At 36.3% G+C, this 20,388-nt stretch overlaps 1 protein-coding gene across 1 annotated transcript in view; it reads right to left on the bottom strand.

The window, feature by feature from the left end:
- Positions 1-664: 664 nt before the first annotated feature.
- The window catches only part of Rassf9 (Ras association domain family member 9), a 28,582-nt gene continuing 8,858 nt past the window's right edge, over positions 665-20,388 (bottom strand). Inside the window, exon 2 of the mRNA XM_036169945.1 lies at positions 665-2,469. Within this exon, the coding sequence (XP_036025838.1) occupies positions 1,209-2,469 (1,261 nt within the window). The 3' untranslated portion in view covers positions 665-1,208. The remainder of the gene's footprint in view (positions 2,470-20,388) is intronic.

Below are 20,388 nucleotides of genomic sequence, written 5' to 3'. Positions count from 1 at the left end.
TCTGATGGCATCCTGCCTTTACTGCAAAGAAAGAAGAAAGAGAGAAGAAATGAGAAGGAAAAATAATCTAGCAGATGGGCAGGAGAGAGAGGAAATGTCTATTTTAAAATCAAGGAAAACATTATTTTTTCATGTGAGTGAAGACAGAATCCAGATGATGCATTCAATTTCTTGAATTTCCCTTAGTGTGCATGAGACATCTTAAAAGTACTGAGCTGTTCTAAGCACCTGGGAAGTCCCCTGATAGCTGGGTTGTAGTATAGGAGAATAAACATTCAGTTCTACTCTGTATTTTCCCAGAGAACAAAACACTGCTGTATCCTCACAAACAACGTACACAGTTAGGAGGGCATAAATAAATTTATGACTGAGTTCTTCTGTAGCCTACACTTTTCATCCCAAAATAATGAACCTGCACAGAGCACTGGTTGATAGAAAATCTAATGAACAGAGAGTAAAAGCTTATGCATAGCTGGTGATCATCTTAGATCTGCTTAGGGGAAGAAGGGGAAAAAAAGGTGATTATAGCACTTGACTTTGTCTCATCTGTGCCCAAACGGATCAACTGTCAGGAATTATACATGTCCCAACAGCTTCCTGTCCCTTAGACTTAAGCTGACAGCAGCCAAGAAGACACACACACACACACACACACATACACACACACACACACACACACACACACACACACAGTGCATTTTACAGTCTGACTACTGAAAAAACAAGATTTGTATTGATCCATATTGGACACATACAACGTAGGGATGGATGGATCTGTACTACACAGACTTAAACATTCTCAGGATACAATGTTGTCAAAAATGATAAACAAAACATGTTCATGTTACTTCTTGATGCTTGCAGTATGGGTAGTTTGACGAACAAAGTTGAGAATTGTTTTTAAGTTCGTGTCACTCATGTCTCCTGTGGGGGAATCATTAATCAATCCCCATTACATTGTTTCTGCGTTATGTAACCACCAGCTAGATCTGCTGCATTCCTGATACACAGTTCATTGCTTGAACCTGTAATAAAGTCAAATTGGAAACACTCTATGAAAACAAACAATGATGTTCACTAGTTGTTTTTTTTTATTAACTACTGAATATTTTTAGCACAGTTTACACTTTCACAGAGTTATACATGGAATAGAGTTACTTGTTACATCACATGAAACGTCTCGCATGGTCAGAAAGAAGGCACCTGCATTAAGTTGACAACAGCAGCACATCGCCCAGCGTTGTTTCAGAGTCCTGGCTGTGGTTGGAGCTGATGCCAGTGTCTGAATCTGTGTCATTTGTGTATGTGTTGAACACCCTTTGAGTTAATGGCGAGATTTCTGCACAGCTGCTGGGAGCCTCGGGTTCCTTCCCTCTGCTTTCTTTTAACTGGCATCCATCTTTGTTGCTAATGTGCAGCGAACTGAACTCCTTGGCTAAGAGTTCGTACTCTCTTGCTTTCATCTGAAGCAATGAGTCACTGTGTTTAATCTCTTTCTGGATGCCACTCAAGTGAGAGTGGATTTTCAAACCAGCTTTCATACTTTTCTCCAAATCGCACTTCACGTTTTCTAAATCCAGGCTTTCTAGTTCACCTGCGGCTGCCCCCTCTGGATCCTCACTTCCTTCGATGCCCGAGCTCTTCACCTCTCTCTCAATTTCAGCTGAGAGCTTTTCGATGAGCACTCTATAGTATTGCAATCGTTCTTCCAACTGTGCCATCCCCTCGCTGTCATTCAGGTCCACCAGAGCCTGGCTGTCCTCCGGTTGCAAGTCTAGCTTTTGCTCATTTTCACTGAGCCTGGGCATTGAATACGCCTCGTGAACGTAACTGTCCCCATCATTCCCTACCCGGTCCAAGTGGATCTTAGCTTCACATCTTTCAATTTCCATATCTAACTCTTTCATTCTTTGTACTTGCTGGTGAATAGTGTGGTCCTGAGAAATAATTAGATGAACTAAAGTCTCCATATTGTCCCGATCATGAGAAACCATGTCCTGCTTAATTTTAGCCAGTTTCCGGAAGGTTTTCCGGACGATTCGTTTTTGTTTATCTGGTGGCAAAGTTTTCATGTAATTCGCAGGACTGAGTTCACAGGGTTTTTCACTATTTTGCACTAGTTTGGTTTCAGCTGTTCTCCACAGTGGAACTGGGAGAAAGGCGTCTGTTTTAACCAAAACAAACTGCATATTGGCCTGCTCATCTCCCCAAGCCTTCCACAGCTTCAGGATCCTAGTCAGCGGAGGAAGGGCCCGCTCTGAGCCCCTCCACTTCTCTACAATGCAGTAGTCGCTGGCCTTGCCCAGCAGAAATCGCTTCTCTCCAAACGTAGCCTCATGTTCCTCCAGCAAAGCCTGGATGACATCGGTGGAGGTTGTGCGTTTGGTTAATCCACAGACAATCTTTTCCTCCTGGCACACCCAAACCACAATTTCCTTCTCTTCAGAATCCATGTCTTTAGTTGGAGATCTAAAAGGAAAACAAAGAGTATTATATTTCTGTCATCACCTGTGTAAAGTCAGAATGATGGTTTGGCATTAAAGCCTTTTCTTGCCTCTACCTTCAATGAGAAACCTGCTTTGAGGTCAAGACTACAGAATAGGAAGATGTTCTCTTAAGACATGAGTGCAAAACTTTCATATTTTTATTCAATTGTCCCTTTAGCTGGTTATGGAAAGGGCAACCTGTTACTGAAAAACAATTGAAATGATTTTTTTTAAATTTAATCTTTTAAAATTAGTCTTGCCATATTTGCAGAACTGATACCATAACAATGACGACAGACAAAAGAAGATAAGGCATTTCCTTGTTCAGCTACATGCAACAACCCTTCCTCTCTGCTCAACTCTATGCAATAAAGTTTCTCCATCTGAGAGGCCAGTCAAAAAAAAAAGTGAACACAGGGAAATGAAGGTAGGAATGGTCAGATTCGGTATTACATAGAGTCAAAAAATAGTTGACTTTGTGGTTCTATATTCAATGCAGCGATTCTTTCCTTGAGCAAGTTCTTATGCCGACTCTGCACAAGCATGGCTGACAGCACAGCACAAATGGGAACAGCAATGAACCAATAAGATGGTTATAGAGGAATCTGTTAAACAGTAGTGTCATGTGTCAATTTTTGCATTTGCATGGACCACTCAAGGGAGGAATGTTTCATTCACAGTTTCAGAGGCTTCTTTCTGGTACTTGGTTCCAAACACTTGGGAAGAACATCAGGGTAGGGTAAGAGGCATGTGGAGTGGGGAATACAGTAGACAGGAAATAGAAGAGACAGCTTGTAATGTGATAAATATGAAACAAAATAGAGTCACTACATGAAAGAATCATGGTCCTAAAGACATGTCCTAAATGACCAGCTTCCTTCACCCAGGCCTACCTCCCACTGTCCTATAAAATCGCGTTGGGTAAAGGATAAAAAGATGATGGTCTACAGGTTTATTGCTTTAGACACAGAAACATTAGAAAGAGATTCGAGTTGGAGTATGCATGCCCATTGATTTGATGACATTTTCTCTTTTTGCTATTGAGGGAACTGGTATATATATATATATATATTTAACTAACAAAATACTTGAAATAAACTACTTTCTAAAGGTGAACAAAGGTTTTATTATGGCTTACTGTTCTAAATGCACAAGGCCTAGAGATTTCATCTAATGTAGACTTCTTTCCGATAAAAAATCCCACTGTAGTATAGAGTATCCTCTGGCAAGACAGAGAAGGCACATGGCCATATGCAGCCACTCCCTCTTCTTGAAAATATGATTATATGCAATCATAACCTTAATCACTTCCGTAAGGTTATATTTCTAAACTCCATAGTTACATGAAGTGCCCAGTTACACAAAGTGCCTCTTATTACTGCAAATATATGATGTGGCAGAAATCCCTGTGTGAACTCAAATGTAAATTAAAATATAAAGGAGTATGTATCCAGAGATAGATAAAAATAGTTTTCTTACACTAAAAGTTGCTAATAGTCTCCCTGGAGAACTGTCAAAATCTTATTTCCATTGTGAGTGTAAATCACATGGACTGTGTCTTTCACAATACCTTTCTACAGAACGCTAGCAAACAAGTGATATAATTTATACTCCAATGTGATTTATGATGCCATGAGATGTATGAGTGTAAAGAGATTTGTTGTGCGTGCTAAGGCAAATTCATTTATCACTTTATGTAATAATCCTGAGCCATATATTCAGTGAAGAAGTTACCAAAGACATTGTTACTATTTCATTCAGCACTTAGAATGTAAAGTTTAGCAAAACTCACCAGAACTATTCAATGGATTTTCTTTCATGTGGAATACACATCTCCCTTTAGCTATTGACTTCTGAGATGAAGAAGTCAATAGCTATATCCCTACATACACATCAAAGCAAATAAAATAGGAAATTTAAAAATACAATATTAGAAATCTTAACAATGAAATATAAAAAATTTGAAATATTCCAGGCATTCTTCTCATTTCTGCCACACATTAAATCATTCAATTGTCACAATTCTATAGGGGCAGCAGATATCAATTTCAATTCACAAACTAAAAAACAAAAACATGACGGTATTCCAAGTTAAATTGGATGCTTTAGACATGTGAGTTAAATAAAAAATGTGCTACTTTTATTGAACTTTATTATTAAAATATTATCTTAAGAGTAAAGTGGACTCATAGTCACTGAAAAGCACTCGAATCATCTAGAAGGACTTTTCTCATTTGCAGCCATGAGGAAAGTGTGCAGGAATGTGTTAACTTCTGTAATACTTTTAAAAGATTACTCATGTTTCTAAGCTGATACAGTAGTAAAGATTTTCTGGCTGCCTTGGACATCTCCATTAGTTGACAAAACATGTATATTCAAAACAAACAAAACATGGCTGTTGCTGTTCTCTTTGTATTTAGTTCTTGTCTTCCATTGTGGTTGTCATCTGACCTATGTGTCCTTCTGCTCTACATTAGAGGTCTGAATGACACTGTTAAAAAGGGAGCAGAGAATGCATTTTATGAAGTGTCATAATGATGTGCATGGCCATTGCCCAACATCTCCAGAACTCCTAGACCAACTGGATGTTTCCTACTTTGAATCAAGTTCTTAAGCACTGAGTTTTCCCTGCCCCAAAAGGCTGATAATCTTTAGCTTTGGCCATCAAGCTGCAATAATGTTCATTACAGGCAATGAAGAAAATTTTATTTATTCCATATTACATACAAAGCAATTGGAGACTTTATTATAATCTCATATTCTCACTAGCTCTGAGCTTTTTTTTAAATTTTGAAATACCAGTTTTATTTTATATAGTATAAGTCTTTTTAATAAACCATTCCATGTATTTTTTTGTACTGGTTACTTATAATTCTACAAGATACAATACAAAATATTCATTATAGTATTGAATGTTGTCAGTTACAAAGCTGGGTGCATAGACCACTAACCACAGTGATGTGTTGGTGGTTTTCATTATGTGACTTACTTTATGTATATTTCACTACTTATATCTGTCTTACCCCTGTAACTCTTGTGGATCGGCCTCAGTGTCATCTTTATAAAAATACATATGTTACTGTTGAATATTCTGTGTAAGAGCCTAAGAATTCTGAGCCTTTTTAAAAACATCTTTTTTTAAACATCCAGCCAATGTTTATGTATTTTCTAGGGTCAACCATTACTAAATATTTGGGGGAAATTTTACAGTCATTAGTCAATCAAAGTAATTTTTTAAAACTTCTGCAACTTGATTGAACACATTTACATGTAATGACCACTCATTACTGAATTTAGGCAATAAACCTTTCACAACTTGGTTATGTTTTGTCATGTCTAAAGGGTATTTTGCAGCTGGATTAGGATTTTGAAAATGAGTTATTTTATGATACTGCTTTCACTGAGTTTCTATTCACCCACTTGACAAATATTTCCTAATCTCCTTTTCTATGGGAACTGTATATAGTACAAAGACAAGAATGATTTACAAGACTGTCTCTGGCACACTATGGGAACCAGGTGTTAGGTTAGAAAGAGTACACAATTAGTGTCAGTTCTGCTTCTAAATTCCTTAGTATATTAAGTATATTCAAATGCTAGACTGTTGTAGAATACTGATGATCCTTAGTGTTTCATAAAATTTAAAAAAAATCAAATTAAAACAATCAAAATAAACATCCACATCTTTTAAACCAAATTAGAATTCTTAATAGATTCTTAAAAAAATACTTGTGTCCTTTGAATATTGCAAAATTTAATCATCTGATATTGATTAAAAAAACTTACCAGCAAAACTTTAGAAAGAAGTGCTTGTTCCCTAATCTTTAGTTTATGTTGGAGTTCAGGCCTAGCATACCAATTTTTGGGATTGTGCCCTCTGGTGAAAGCCATGCTATCTACAAATATATACATAACAAAAAGTTGAAAATACAAACAATGTGATAACTTTGTTTGTGATGCACTATAATAAATAGTGCTTATCTAGTGAATATAATTGCAGTGGTTGAGACCCATAGCTAATGTAGCAGGGCATTGTAATCTGGAAAAAAAAAAATGTTTACATTTATAACATAGTTGAGAGTATCATTTGTGTCAGTTTTGCTTTTTGGTTGTTTTGGAGAGTATTAATCAGACTCTATTGCTGTGGCAGAATGCCTGAGACAACAGCTCAAGAAGGGGAGGATTTAGTTTGGCTCGCAGTTTAAGAAATATAATCCATGGTCAGGTGGCTCCATTAGGTCTTGGAATTGCTGAGGTAAATCATGGTGGAGAAGCTCAGTGGAGCAGAGATGCCTGTCTCATCACAGCCCAGAAGTAGTGAGCAACAGGAAAGAGCCAGAGACCAGGTCTAAACATTAATTGCATGCCCCAAATGTTCTATTGCCTCCATCTGTTCCTTAGAATCATATCTATGAACTCATAATGTGGTGTAATGCACAGGTGAAATGAATTTTTAATTACTGGAGCCACAAGTACAATTGTAAGGCACTTTATACACAAACTAACAGTGTCTAAGCACATTACAACCAACTTTAATGTTTTTAATTTAAGATACCTCATAGTCTAATGGTTCACTTCGACTTGCTATTTGTATGCCAGTGGCTTAGCACTGTTTCTAAAGAGAGTCACTCTCGATATAATTAAGATTCTCTTTTTTGGATATACAACATTGAGTGTTATGTACAACACAAAATATTCACTCATTATAATTAAATTTTGAGCCACACATTTCACGCAGTTAATCCAGGTGGGCTTAGAAATTCAATATTCATACTATCAAACATTCCATTGAATAACTGCTGTGGAAAAAGCATGAAAAGATAAATTAAAAACTTAAGTCTTGAAGCTATAAAATAAAATTAAGTGAAATATTATCCATGGCATTATGATGCCAAATGAAGACCCCTAAATTATGTCTTTATAAAGGTGCTGCATGCAAATCTGAAGAAGCCGAAGGAGATTGGATGAACTGACATTGGTTTTTAGTCATCCAAATGGAGCAGACACTGAAGCTGGTGTGGAGAATTAAAGTGCAGATTTACTTAAAAGAATCTAGCGGACGACAATATAGATGAATGTGAATACATAAAACTTCCCATATAATTGTTTACTCCATAGAGAACCAACTTTCAAAACAATAACAATGAGTAGAAATAACTAAGAACAGTTACTTCATAGAGTGTACTTTTCAGTCAAGTATTACATATTATAAACACTGTGATGCAATCCATACATTATAATAAGGTTTGGAACTCAGGAAACATTTTTCTATAGAATCTATGTAAAAATCCTTTATCTCTTAGGCCAGCCTAGAAAGTATGATATGAATACAATTTAGCTGTCCTGCACAGGGCAGGTTTGAAATGAAATGTCTTTGTCACTTGAACCTTGGTAGAACAAGTCTTTGTGTTTGAAATTCAGATATATTTTCAGGTCTTTTATACTAGCAACATTTGTGCTGGAAACTGTGATAATCTTGTTTAAAGACAGTGAACTGAGAAGCATTGGGGACACATTAGTCCTAACGGATACCCAAAGACCAGTCTCTATTTCTTCCTTATTACTACAACCTATTTTCTAACCTGAAGATTCTTCGAACAGTCTTCCATACCAGGTTACTTTACATCTCAGAACACATTATCAGTGTTTGCAGACACTTTTAGTTACACATCAGTTGCCGCATACTATGGACATCTACTGTGTAGAGTTCTGTAACATGATATCCTAAAATTCACAAAAGAGTCCCTTGCAGCAAAGAACTTTCTGATCCAAAATGCCAATAATGACACTGTTTAATGCATAGCTTTTTCAATTGTGAATCAAGATTCCATATTGGTCTTAAGGTAACTGAATGCAAGGTAATCAAATTTTCTTAATGTGCAATTACCCCAAATAACCTAGAATAAAGCAGACAATGGATCTAAGGTGTTTCTGGCAATATGATCTGTGTTGTACAGCTTCACTGTAGCCTTGGTTCTGAACACACAAGCATACTAGACACCCTGCATGGTATCACCCCACACAACAGTAGCTGTTGCTAATGAGAAACACCTGGCTCAGATTTAACACTAATGAGTGTTATAAACTGTAATGCTTTTTTTAACGTTAGATGTAAAGTTTGCTTTTTTAAAAATATAGTAATTTAATTATCAAAACAGACTTTTAATACGCTCCTAGCAAAATTACTGAACATATAAGTGTCAGAAAAGAATATCTTTGCATTGTACTATATTAGAATGTTCAATTTCAATTTTTTATCTTTGAGATACTGACTTGAATTTCATAAAAATTATATGAGTTTGGACTTGGGGGGTGAAGACAGAATTTCTAACAGTTTCTTAACTATTTCATGAATATACTTCTGCCCTCTTTTGGAGGGGGGGAATTCGAGACAGGGTTTCTCAGTGTAGCTTTGTGCCTTTCTGTTCTCTGAACTCACTCTGTAGCCCAGGCTGGCCTCGAAGTCACAGAGATGCCCCTGGCTCTGCCTCCCCAGTGCTGGAATTAAAGACATGTGCCACCACCATCTGGCAAATGATAGGGTTTTTTTTGTTTGTTTGTTTTTTTGTTTTGTTTTTTTTTTTTGTTTGTTTTGTTTTGTTTTTTTGAGACAAGGTTTTTGTGTGCATTTTTTGAGCCTATTTTGGAACTTGCTCTGTAGACCAGGCTGGCCTTGAACTCACAGAGATCTGCCTGCCTCTGCTTCCCCAGTGTTGGCATTAAAGGCTTGTGTCATCACCACCCGGCTACTTCTGCCACCTTATATGATGTGTTTATGTGAAACTGCCCTATCAGCATTGATGATCATAACTAAAAACCTATCAAACCTGAGATGTATACTCTGCATCCCATGCAAATATTTAAAAAAATAATTTTAATTATTCTTTTCTTTTTGGTTTTTCAAGACAGGTTTTCTCTGTGTAACAGCCCTGGCTGTCCTGGAACTTGCTTTGTAGACCAGGCTGACCTCAAATTCACAGAGCTCTACTTGCCTCTGCCTTCTAAGTGCTGGAATTAAAGGCATGTGCCACCACTGCCCTACTTAATTTTAATTTTTAGGGTAAAAATAATCACATATTATTAGTGTGAAAATTTGAATTATATTTTAATAAATAGTTTAATATAGACAATGTATAGAAAATATTTTAAGTAAAATATCTTTATGATTTATTGTTAGTAAGCATTTGACTTTTACAAATATGTAGAATACTGATAGATTTGGATCATATAAAATTTTGGGGGGAAAAAGTAGTTAGGAGTAGAAAATGTTTAGGAAATCCTAGATTAAATAGCTCACAGACTTAAAAATTTACCTGAACCTTACTTTTGCCTGTTTTTGTTTCATTTTCTATTTAATCTACTAGAAAAAAAAAAAAGTATGAAAAGCAGAAAACAAAGGAGACATTGAGTCTCACACAGGCGAACACAAATGATGATGAATGCTAGCCCTCTATTAAATATAACATAATGTAACTGACTTAGCTGATTGGAAGAAATATGACTTTTGCATTTGTATGCTGTAAAAACACATTAAACACACAGGCGTGTGCGCACGCGCGCGCACACACACACACACACACACACACACACACACACTCAAAATAAGACTATTCTGGTTGATGGAAACCCCTGGTTTTCCACCTTATATTTAATCAAAGCTTTCTTCTTCTTTGGGAAAGAACATCAGGTTAGTAAATATGGAGGGTAGGTTGTAAGGTGAACAGAGATGTGTGAGTATAGTGTTCTGGGAATGAACAAGGCCACCTGGATGATGGCTGACTGTGGAAGGAGTCACTGGTAAGTGTTATCATTGCATTGATCTCTAACACTTTTCCTAAAATCTAGCCTGCCCTCAACAGAACGAATAAGCAAGATTATGGTTAAGGGAAATTCCAAGCTCTCAAAATTTATGGGAAGAGGAGGACAAGATAAAATTCCTGTGGTGTCTATAGGATGAAATGGAAACATCCAGGGACAACTGCAGGGAATAATAAAAAAAAAAATTCTCACCTGTAGCTATTGAGTTGTCAATCAATCAGCCACAACCTTCTTGGAACATCTCAGCAATAAAACTACAATGGATGTAGTACTTTCTGTTATTCAAAAGATATCATGAATATAATATGATCTTTTAAAAATATTTTTACTTATTCATTTAAATTTGTTTGTGTGTGTGTGTGTGTGTGTGTGTGTGTGTACAACACCTTATACATTTGCAGGCCAGAGGAAAATGGGTCAGAGTCAGGTCACTTCTTCCAACATGTAGGTCCCGCAAATCGAACTTAAGTATCAAGCATGGGAGCAAATGCCTTTACCCAGTGAATCCATTTCCCAAACTCCCTGGGACCTAATACTATCTTAATTTATCCCATCAGTTGCTATATCAACCAATGAACAAACCAACACAAAACAACTAATTATATTTGCTTTTATTTGTTGGATGTGAAGCAAGAGTTTCTGACTTGGGTACTGTTAGTCTTTTCATTTAAGATAAGAAAATGTCACAGTGTAGCCTTCTAGGAAGTAGAATGCAAATAAGCTCTTTTTGCTCAAAATTCCCATTCCATAAGGAAGTGGAAAATGTCTTCATAGATTTAAAAAAAAAAAAGTAATAGAATGAATTCCCATGAAGTATTTCAAGATTTTAAATTCAAGAAAACATGTGCACTCCTCCATAGTTTATTTCACCCTGTTCAATAGGGTGCAATTTAAATGCATAGCAAGCCCCAAAACAAAAGCACAATCATCACATCAAATTACTTCTCAGTATCCACAGTTTGTGGTTTGTGGACCGCACAGCTCAAAGACGACAAAATGAAGTGAGATGCTATGAGCTCAAAGATGACAAAACAGAGAGATGTGTAAGCCACTTTGTAAAATTGTTCATTGTTTACTCAATATCTTGCACTTCCTATCATAGTCCTTGAATCATTCTAAAACACCTAAATATTAAAGATGTGGTCCATTTTGATGAACTGTCTTGTGTGAAGAATAATGACAAGGGGAATAGAGAGGTCTGAGTATGTTCATTACAGATGCAGATTGTTTTTATGATACTTTAGATCTGTGGTTGGTTTAATTCATGAATGCATAACTCCCTGATAATGCAGAGTTGAATATGTTATTCACCGTTATGCAACCAGTATTGTGAAAAACACAAGATAAATGCTTTATAAAAAATTAACTTTCAGGAATCATGCAGCAGAAAACATTTTTGGCATGTATTTGGTGAGTATGTGTACAGATGTTTTCATTTTGTATATGTATGAGTACATATTGGTGCAGATGCATGTGCAGCACTTGCCAGAAGTTGACATCACCTACTGCCTTCCCCAGTAACTCTCCACAATATTTATTGAGGCAGGGTTCCCATGAGCTGGACAACCTAGCTAGCTTACTGTGGGAATCTCAGTCTCTGACTCATGAGTGTTGGGATGACAATTGGCTGCCATACTTGCCTGGCTTTTACGTGGGATCTGGAGCTCCAGATTCATGTCCCCACCCTTTTCCATTAAGTGCTTTATCCACCAAGACACATTTCTAGCCAAAACCACAGATTTTAGTGACCCATAATAGTTTAATTTTTGAACTACTGTGAGCAGGAAAAAGCTAAATGGCCATGACAGTTATGAAATTCCTTCAAACAGGCCCTTCTCACCTTATTCCAACAAAATCAGTTATTAAATCTCATGAGAAATGAAGATTAGGTTTTGAATCTTTTAATAGCTCTAGGTACATGGTATTCCTATTATAACATGTCAATAAATAACAGAATGAGCCTACATAATAAGGTTCAGAAAAAATTACTGTTCAAGGAACTAAAGAATTATAATGTGCTTACTTAGCACAGATTCAGACATGGCAATAAGTTGTAGAAAAACATACTTGCTCTAACAAAAACCTTTAATTCATTAAAGAATTTAGTATTTTTTTAAAGATTAATTTTAATTGTGTGTTTGCATGTGTGTCTGTATATTATTGGTATGGGCACATGAATACAGGTACTTGTGGAGACGCAGGGCATCACACACCCTGGAGCTAAAGTTATAGACAGTTGTCAGTTGCCTGATATGGGTTCTAGGAATCAAACTCAAGTTCTTCTGCAAGAGCAGCACACTTTCTTAACTGCTGACCCATCTCATTACCACCAAGAACATAGAATTCCTTTGGATAAAGAACAAGTTCATTAAATTAAGATACATGCCAGAGGCTATAAATTGGTTTTTAGGTTGTAAACCCAGATATATACCACTTATGAAGCTGAAAGTATTGAGGATGACATAATTGGATGCTAGAAAGCAATTAAAATGTCGCAGCCATTTTCAGACTAGAAGTTTGTAATTCCTAATTCAATAGCACGTTTTCCCAAGCATGATGGATTGTCAGCCTGCAACTGTGATTTATTTATCTGACACATTGTACCAGTTTTATCATTATTTTATGAGAAAAAAAATGTGTATGCTTGAGCACATTAAGACCAGTTAGCTTTACAATAGAGGGCATGACAGCAACATAGAAATTTATAAGTAAAACTTGGAAAGGACAATTAAAAAAATAATAAATCTTTCACCAGGTGGTGATAGTACACACTGCTAATCCTAGCACTCAGGAGGCAGAGGCAGGCAGATCTCTGTGAGTTCGAGGCCAGCCTGGCCTATAGAGTGAGATTCAGGACAGGCACCAAAACTACACAGAAAAACCCTGCCTTGAAAAAACAAACAAACAAAAAATCTTTCTAAGTCTCTTAGTTCATTTTATTTTATTAGCTACTTTAAAATAGTCTACACATTTGAAAGATAGCATATGAGTTATTATAAAAATGCATCTGCATTAATTTTTAGTGGAACTTTAAAGAAGGTCCTGGAATGCTGAGAAGACTATGCACGCAGGAAGCAGAGGTAGGAACATCAGAAGCTTGAGACTAGTCCAATAACAAAGATGACAAGTTGACTCTTCTATTCAGGAAATTGTCATATAGGTGGGAAGTAAAAGTTATATGCAAAGATATTAATTTCCTCATAGCCTTTCTGCACTTCTGTGATGGCCTTAACCAAACAACAGTATAATAGTAACATTTAATGGATGCTTGCTGTGAGCTCTGTCTGTGCTGTTCTAAATAATTTTCATGTTTTTAATTATTTAATCCTTGTTACAGTGTAACGCTGTCCTTCTCTAATGTCCATTTTATAGAGGTGTAAATACAGGATATTTCACATATACCTATTTTATTTAAAATTATATTTTCTTATCATATTGACTATCCCTTTTAACTGAACTCTTCTTCACAGCATGGTATTCTGTCCTATATCAATCAGTACATTTTCTTAAACAACAACCATCTCTGCTAGTATTGGGAACTAACAAGGGAAAGAGACAATGCTTGGAGCTAAAAATGCTTCTTAAATTTGTAAATGTTCTTAAAAGGAGAAAAAGTATCTCAGAACCCATGGAAACTGTCTGACTAAATACTAGTGTCCATAAAACTTTATTGACACATTTATGCTTGTTCGTTTACATTCTGCCCCTGGTTTCTTCCACTGTTCAGTGGCAAAGCTAATGAACTGAGAGAGAGCTGATGGTTCACAAACTCTAAGACATTTATTACCCAGCCCTTCCCACAGAACTTTTGTTTAGTCTTGAATAAATAGGAGGAAATTTTTTACTTTAGAAATTCTGAGAACACGTAAGATGCTAAGTGTTTCACTGTAAACTCAGGAGAAGAAAAACACAAACTTTAATACTTTCTAAACTATTTGGAATTCTAGGCACATCTTAGATAATTTATGATCTGTACAAAATGTTTTTAGCACACAAATTCAGCTACCTTCTTTACTATAAAAAAGGAAATGTGTCATTTGCCTTCTCACAGAATATTTAATAGGAAATTAAGATAATCCTTGATATTGTGTGTGAAAAATAACATGATTTTAATCTGATATTATAAAATATGCTACTAATTTGAAAACATTAACATCTTGACTAATATTCCTGAAGTGAGTTGTAGGTCTTCGTATGTTTTAGAAAATGTTCAATTTATTTTTAATAAGTTGTAGAACTGGATACATTTCCTCATTCTTCCCAGTATTTAAAAGCTTTATTGAGAAGTTACTTTTACTTCTTTCCACACTCCCTTCTTGCTCACTTTCTTGCCTCCTTTCTATTTTAATTTTTTTTTTTCTTTCAAGACAGGGTCTCACAGTGTAGTCCCAGCTGGCCAACTCACTGTGTAGACAAGGCTAGCTAATCCCTAAGCTCACAGGGATTGATCCATGTTGCCTGTGTCCAGAGTGCTGGAATCAAAGCATGCACCACCAAAGCCAGGTGTTTTGATATTTTCTGTACTATCTCTGAAAAACTAAAGGTGTTTTAAGTCAAGTAAATATGCTATACATGAGTTAGAAATAGTTATGATTAAATGATGACTTTCACTGACTATTTAAAAGTACACACATACACATATATGAACTCACTAAATGGAATGTGATAAAAATTAAAATTAATGGAGCACAAACAAGTGAGACAGCTCTGACCCACAATCTCTTATAGGCTAACTAGACTCAGTATGAAGCAAACACTAGCTACAGCATCTCTACAGAAAGCACTGTCAATCCTAAGAGATAAACACGGACCTTTCCTCCATAAGTAACCCAGATTTTTCCTGAAGTCACAGAGAAAATACAAATCAGTAGTTTTCTAAATGAAGCGTAAAGCCTACAAAACATCCTCCTCCAAACATAGAGTATGAGTCTTTTGATTAAAATGTTTTGAGAATTTTAGAGTTCAACGAGGCAGGAGCAAAATATTAAACAAGGCAAATGCTAAAAAATGTTGCTGTGAACATTACCATCCAGCATATGCCTGTATGAACATTTACTAGTTTTGTGTTCCAGTAATGTCCATTTAAGTTTTTGAGTGAGAGAATAAAGGAGTCATGCAGAAGAGGGCCCTTGGCATTGCAGGACTGCAGTGTAGGAATGGAACACGATTCCCATAAACAGTAGAGGGAAGGGAGTGTGAAAGAATGTGCATTGAGGACTACCGAGGTTAAGTAAACTGAGCTCACAGTTTGGATTCCGGAAATTGATTTCAATCACAATGTAAATATTTAACAGTGGTATTTACCAGACAAACCCCTGAGAAAATATTAAATCTCTTTGTCCATTCCAGTGTGTGCTCCGCAGGGTTAACTCTGTCTCTACCTAGAAAGTAGTTTCCTTATTCATTTGTATTTTATAGAAAAATATTTCATAAGAACAGAGCATGTTTACTGTTAGGGAAGCTACCTAACCTGAATGCTGCCTCTACTGAGTTGTAGATATTTGGACCTCCAGCATTAATTTCCTCTTTGATAACCCCAAACAATGTTTATGCTTTCGAAGTAGAAGGCCCTTCCAAAGAATGGTAGGGTGAAGCTTGATGGTGCGGTGCCTCTGTCCACCTCTCTCTCCATAATGTTACACCATGGCAGGCTTGTCATCAAACAACTGTCTCAGGAAACATTCCAAAGGAGGAGAGTGTAAGCTATCTACTATCTACTACTCTATCTACTTCCATAGGATGCCTTTTATCACATTGGTATTAATTAATTAATTAATTAATTAATTAATTAATTAAGTCATAGCAAGGCCTACTGAAGGAATGAAGAAATATAAACATTTTTTTTTGAAAGGAGCTACAAAATGTTGGTGGCTCTATGGATTTCAGGTTCAAAGCATGGAAGACACAAGGTCTATGGGAAATTTGACAGCAGAAGCTAGGAAAAGAAGAAAACAACCACATGACAGTGGCATCTTAGAAGTCAAGAATGAGAGGGCTTCAAGAACAGCTTGAAGAAGTCGAACACATGATCAAAGGTCGAGTCATATGAGTTCTGAAAATGGCTACTGACTTTGGTAATGAGAAGATGCCTGACAATGAGGAGAAAGTTATTTCTTTTGGAATGAGTGAGGGTGGCAGTCACTTTGTGTTGAGTTAAACAGTTCATGGAAAGTGCCGAACCAGAGAGAGTGATTATAGATTGCCCTTTGGGTTTGTGTAAGAAAGGTAATTGAGGGGAAGATGTCATTAAATGGTAAAGTGGTAATGTGTCAGGTAACAGAAAGGAATTGAAGAAAAGGAAACAGAAGACAGGAAGAATTTGTGCAGGGATAAATCATGAAGCAAAGCTCTAGGGAATGTGGGGATAAAACATATCAGGATATCTCAAGAGTATAAATTCTTCACATTAATAAATGGACATGCAATACCATAGGCACAGATAACTCATGTTTGAGTTCTATTAACTAGTTATTTTTTGCATGATGTCTCCATATCATACCCAAACAATTCCTTACATGTACATTAATTCCTAATTCTTTCCTGGCCTCTGACAGTTCTAATATACTGTTACATATTGACTTCCAAAATAGAATGAACTGAACCTGGTGTATGTATGTATGTATGTATGTATGTATGTATGTATGTATGTATGTGTATTTTTTGACTGGTATTCTTGTCCTAAAACACCCCTTTTTTTTCCACCTGAATAACATTCTGCTTCCACCATTGTTGTTTCCTCTGGGAAATTCCCTGAAATTGTCCTCTAGAAAAGTTATTTTAATAATAACCCCTCTCCCACAACCTGAAATGGAAACAGACACCCATTTCTCACATTTCTGCAGAATCTAGTGGATACTCAGTAACCACACATTCTGTTTTCATTAATTCGAATTTACTTCCCATATGGTCTCATACTCAACCTTTCACCTTTGACACCTGGAAATCTAATATTGGAATTACATCTCTGTCTCTGTCTGTCTCTATCTCTCTGTCTGTGTCTCTGTCTATCTGTCTGTCTGTCTGTCTGTCTGTCTCTCATTTAAAGGTGGTTGTTCCATGTGGACTGAGTGGGATTATCATTGGATTAGTCAGCCTGGAATTCCTGGCTGCAAAACACAGCACTTTGCCTCTAAAGCCCCACTCCAGGAGCATGATGACCCATATAAATCCTCCCCACATGGAGGCAGAGCAGGTGGCATAGAGAGGATGAATGGAGGCTATCATAGTCCCTTCTCAGGTGCATATGTCCAAACACCAGGTGTCCGTAGGCAGAATGTTTGTTAAGATTTAGATGACATCTTGTATTTGACATCTTGTATTTTCACTCTTCACCTTGGTCTTCCCTCCCTTAATTTGTCCTTGTTACTTTCTTCCTGCTCTTTACCATGGCACGCCTACATCCTCGGTGACTCAGAACCAGAACTGCTGCCATCACTGCTTCCCTCTGCCATCCTGATACTTCCCTCATTACCGGACTTGAATTCTTTCCCCAATGGTGACTCTTACCTACCTTGTGCACTTTTGTATTGAGAGATCTCTTTAATTATCTCTCTTCTCATTGACCTACTCACGTTCTTCCTGCACTCCCTTTAACCTTATGCCCCCCAGATTAATCACAGATTGTTAGGGATTTCTAGAATGAAATGAAGTAAACCATTCACTTTCTGTCAACAACCATGATGCAATGCCAAGAACCTCACCTTTTTCTCTTTGTCTTTTGTTTTTTAACCTGTGATGCTCTTTTTTTTATATTGTTTTTAAACCCAAACCTTACATCTCATTTATAGTTTAATGTTGCCTTTGTTTTCTAAAACCCAGGTAATCCTCTCTCTTTGTTACTAAAGAGACAATTCTACTTGTATTTCCTGCCCTGAGCTTTAGCCATCAACCTCATTTTAGCACCTCCATTTGAATACTGAGTTAGCGTTTGAAACTTAACAAGGCACACACAGAATCATCAATTCCCCACATCCTCTCAGCATCTGATTTTCTAGAATGTTATCTATTGGCACCACCACTTACAGTGAAGTAATTTAAAAGTTCTTAATTATCCATTTTCAAATGTCCCTTTGCACACTAAGCGCTTATAAATCCGACTTCCAAATGCATTCGGTTTTTCCACTCCTCTTGCTATTCCTCTAGTCACTATGCTGGGAATACCTTCTTGGCTAGATGATTGCAGCAAGTTTTCTCATGTGCCACTTGCAAACTTTCTCCATGCTACTGCAATTATGGGACACGTCGACCTTCCAAATGCACGCGGGATACCGTTTATTTCCCTTACTCTACACACTTTGGCGAATTTCTCTTTCTCTCTTAATCCAATCATAATCACTTGTGATATGCAACACAAAGCCATTTTCCAGGATGAAGACATGACACATTCTGTTTTACTTTCTTCTCCTGCCCCTTAAATAGCCTAATCTTTTGGTCGATTTAACCCTTCATTTAAAAGCTTCTTTTCAAACCACTATGCACTCACTCTTCAATATGACATGCTGTTTTCATTCCTGATAGCCATAACAACTACCTACAATTTCTTATTCATTTACTGCCCTTACACTGTTGTTCCAATACGATATTTGCATATTAGACAAGGGAATTTTTATCACTTCATACCTAGCAACTATATAACATATGACATATATTACAAGATAAAATACATATTTATTGTTGGATATGTGGTTTTTTTTAATGACAATTGTAATTGCCTACCCTTTAAATGTTTAGATAGGTCTTATATGTCTATTAATTATTCAGTTCTCTAAAACCATAATTTATATAGGACTTACAACTATTCATTTATAAGTAACCGAAATTGGGGTTTACCTAATATTTCAAGATGTTTTAAATCAGTAATCAGCAACTTGAATCATAATAAATCATAATAAGAATATATATAATTAACAAATAATATATTATATACAATGTATGTATATAATAAAATATTTGTATGAGAAGACAGAGAGAGAGAGAGAGAGAGAGAGAGAGAGAGAATGGCATACGAGGTAACTCATGAGTATTTTCTTCTCAGATGGTAAAATACATTAAAACTTTTTCATAATAGTATGAGAGACTATGTAAAGCATTTTATTGTATGTCTTCATTCATGTAGTTATCTAAACTATGACTTAATCAAGTTCTAAATAAAACCAAAAATATTAAAATGTTGCTAAGTCTTATGCATATTTTAACAGTTCCAAGACAGAACTTCCTTCAAAGTGGATAGGAAGTAAAGATATAACTACAGATACTTTGTAGCCTCCTAAAAGGATATGGCCAGTTCCTGCACAGTGAGGAACAATGAAATATCCTGGATCTGCAGCTTCCAAAGACCTATTACTTACTTGAGCTTCTTCTTCTTCTTCTTTTTTTTTTTTTTTTCATGTGGGAATTTATTATATGTTTACGCAATGGAAATTACCATGGCTTTTCGATGGCATCTGCTCTAGCTTCCAGGAAAATATGAGGTCTTATTGGCAGCACTAAAAAATAGTTACCCACAGGCTCTTCTGTGGGAGATTGTGATCTCCCAAAGCCATTGCTGTCTTCCCTCAGCTAACCACAACTGCAGGAAATTCCAGTGGGATTGAAACAGATCAGAAGAAATATACAATACCAGAATAACTTAAAGGCATTCAAGATTCTATAAAATACCCTACTTATTGGTTGAGAATAGCAAACATATACCATAGGCACATCAGTAGGCCTCAGATGCAGCATGCATTAATTGTACAGCACAGCTGAGGAAATGAAAGCTTTCAAAAGTTCACAAAAACACAAAAATATTGAACTAAAATTTAAGACATAAAACAGCTCAACCATGCAATCCGAAGAACTGATGGGTCTAATAAAATTACTAGAATTATCTGAGGTCAACTACAATTGATTAAGTGGGCCAAGGTCATAGAAACATTCACAGTTGTTTCATAAATATGTCCATTGTAATGTCAGTTGCAAAATGTTGTCAACCACCACCACCATAGTTATGGATGCTTGATAAACTCACCCTATTGCTATGCAATTCTTAGGTTCTTCTGTTTTGATTATACTGACTCAGTCTTATGTCTGTGTGATTCAGCCC

Source organism: Onychomys torridus, chromosome 20 (assembly GCF_903995425.1).
Source record: "Onychomys torridus chromosome 20, mOncTor1.1, whole genome shotgun sequence".
NCBI classification, from domain to species: Eukaryota; Metazoa; Chordata; class Mammalia; order Rodentia; family Cricetidae; genus Onychomys; species Onychomys torridus.
Note: the sequence above shows the minus strand (reverse complement) of the source record. Positions and strands in the feature narration are given on the sequence as shown.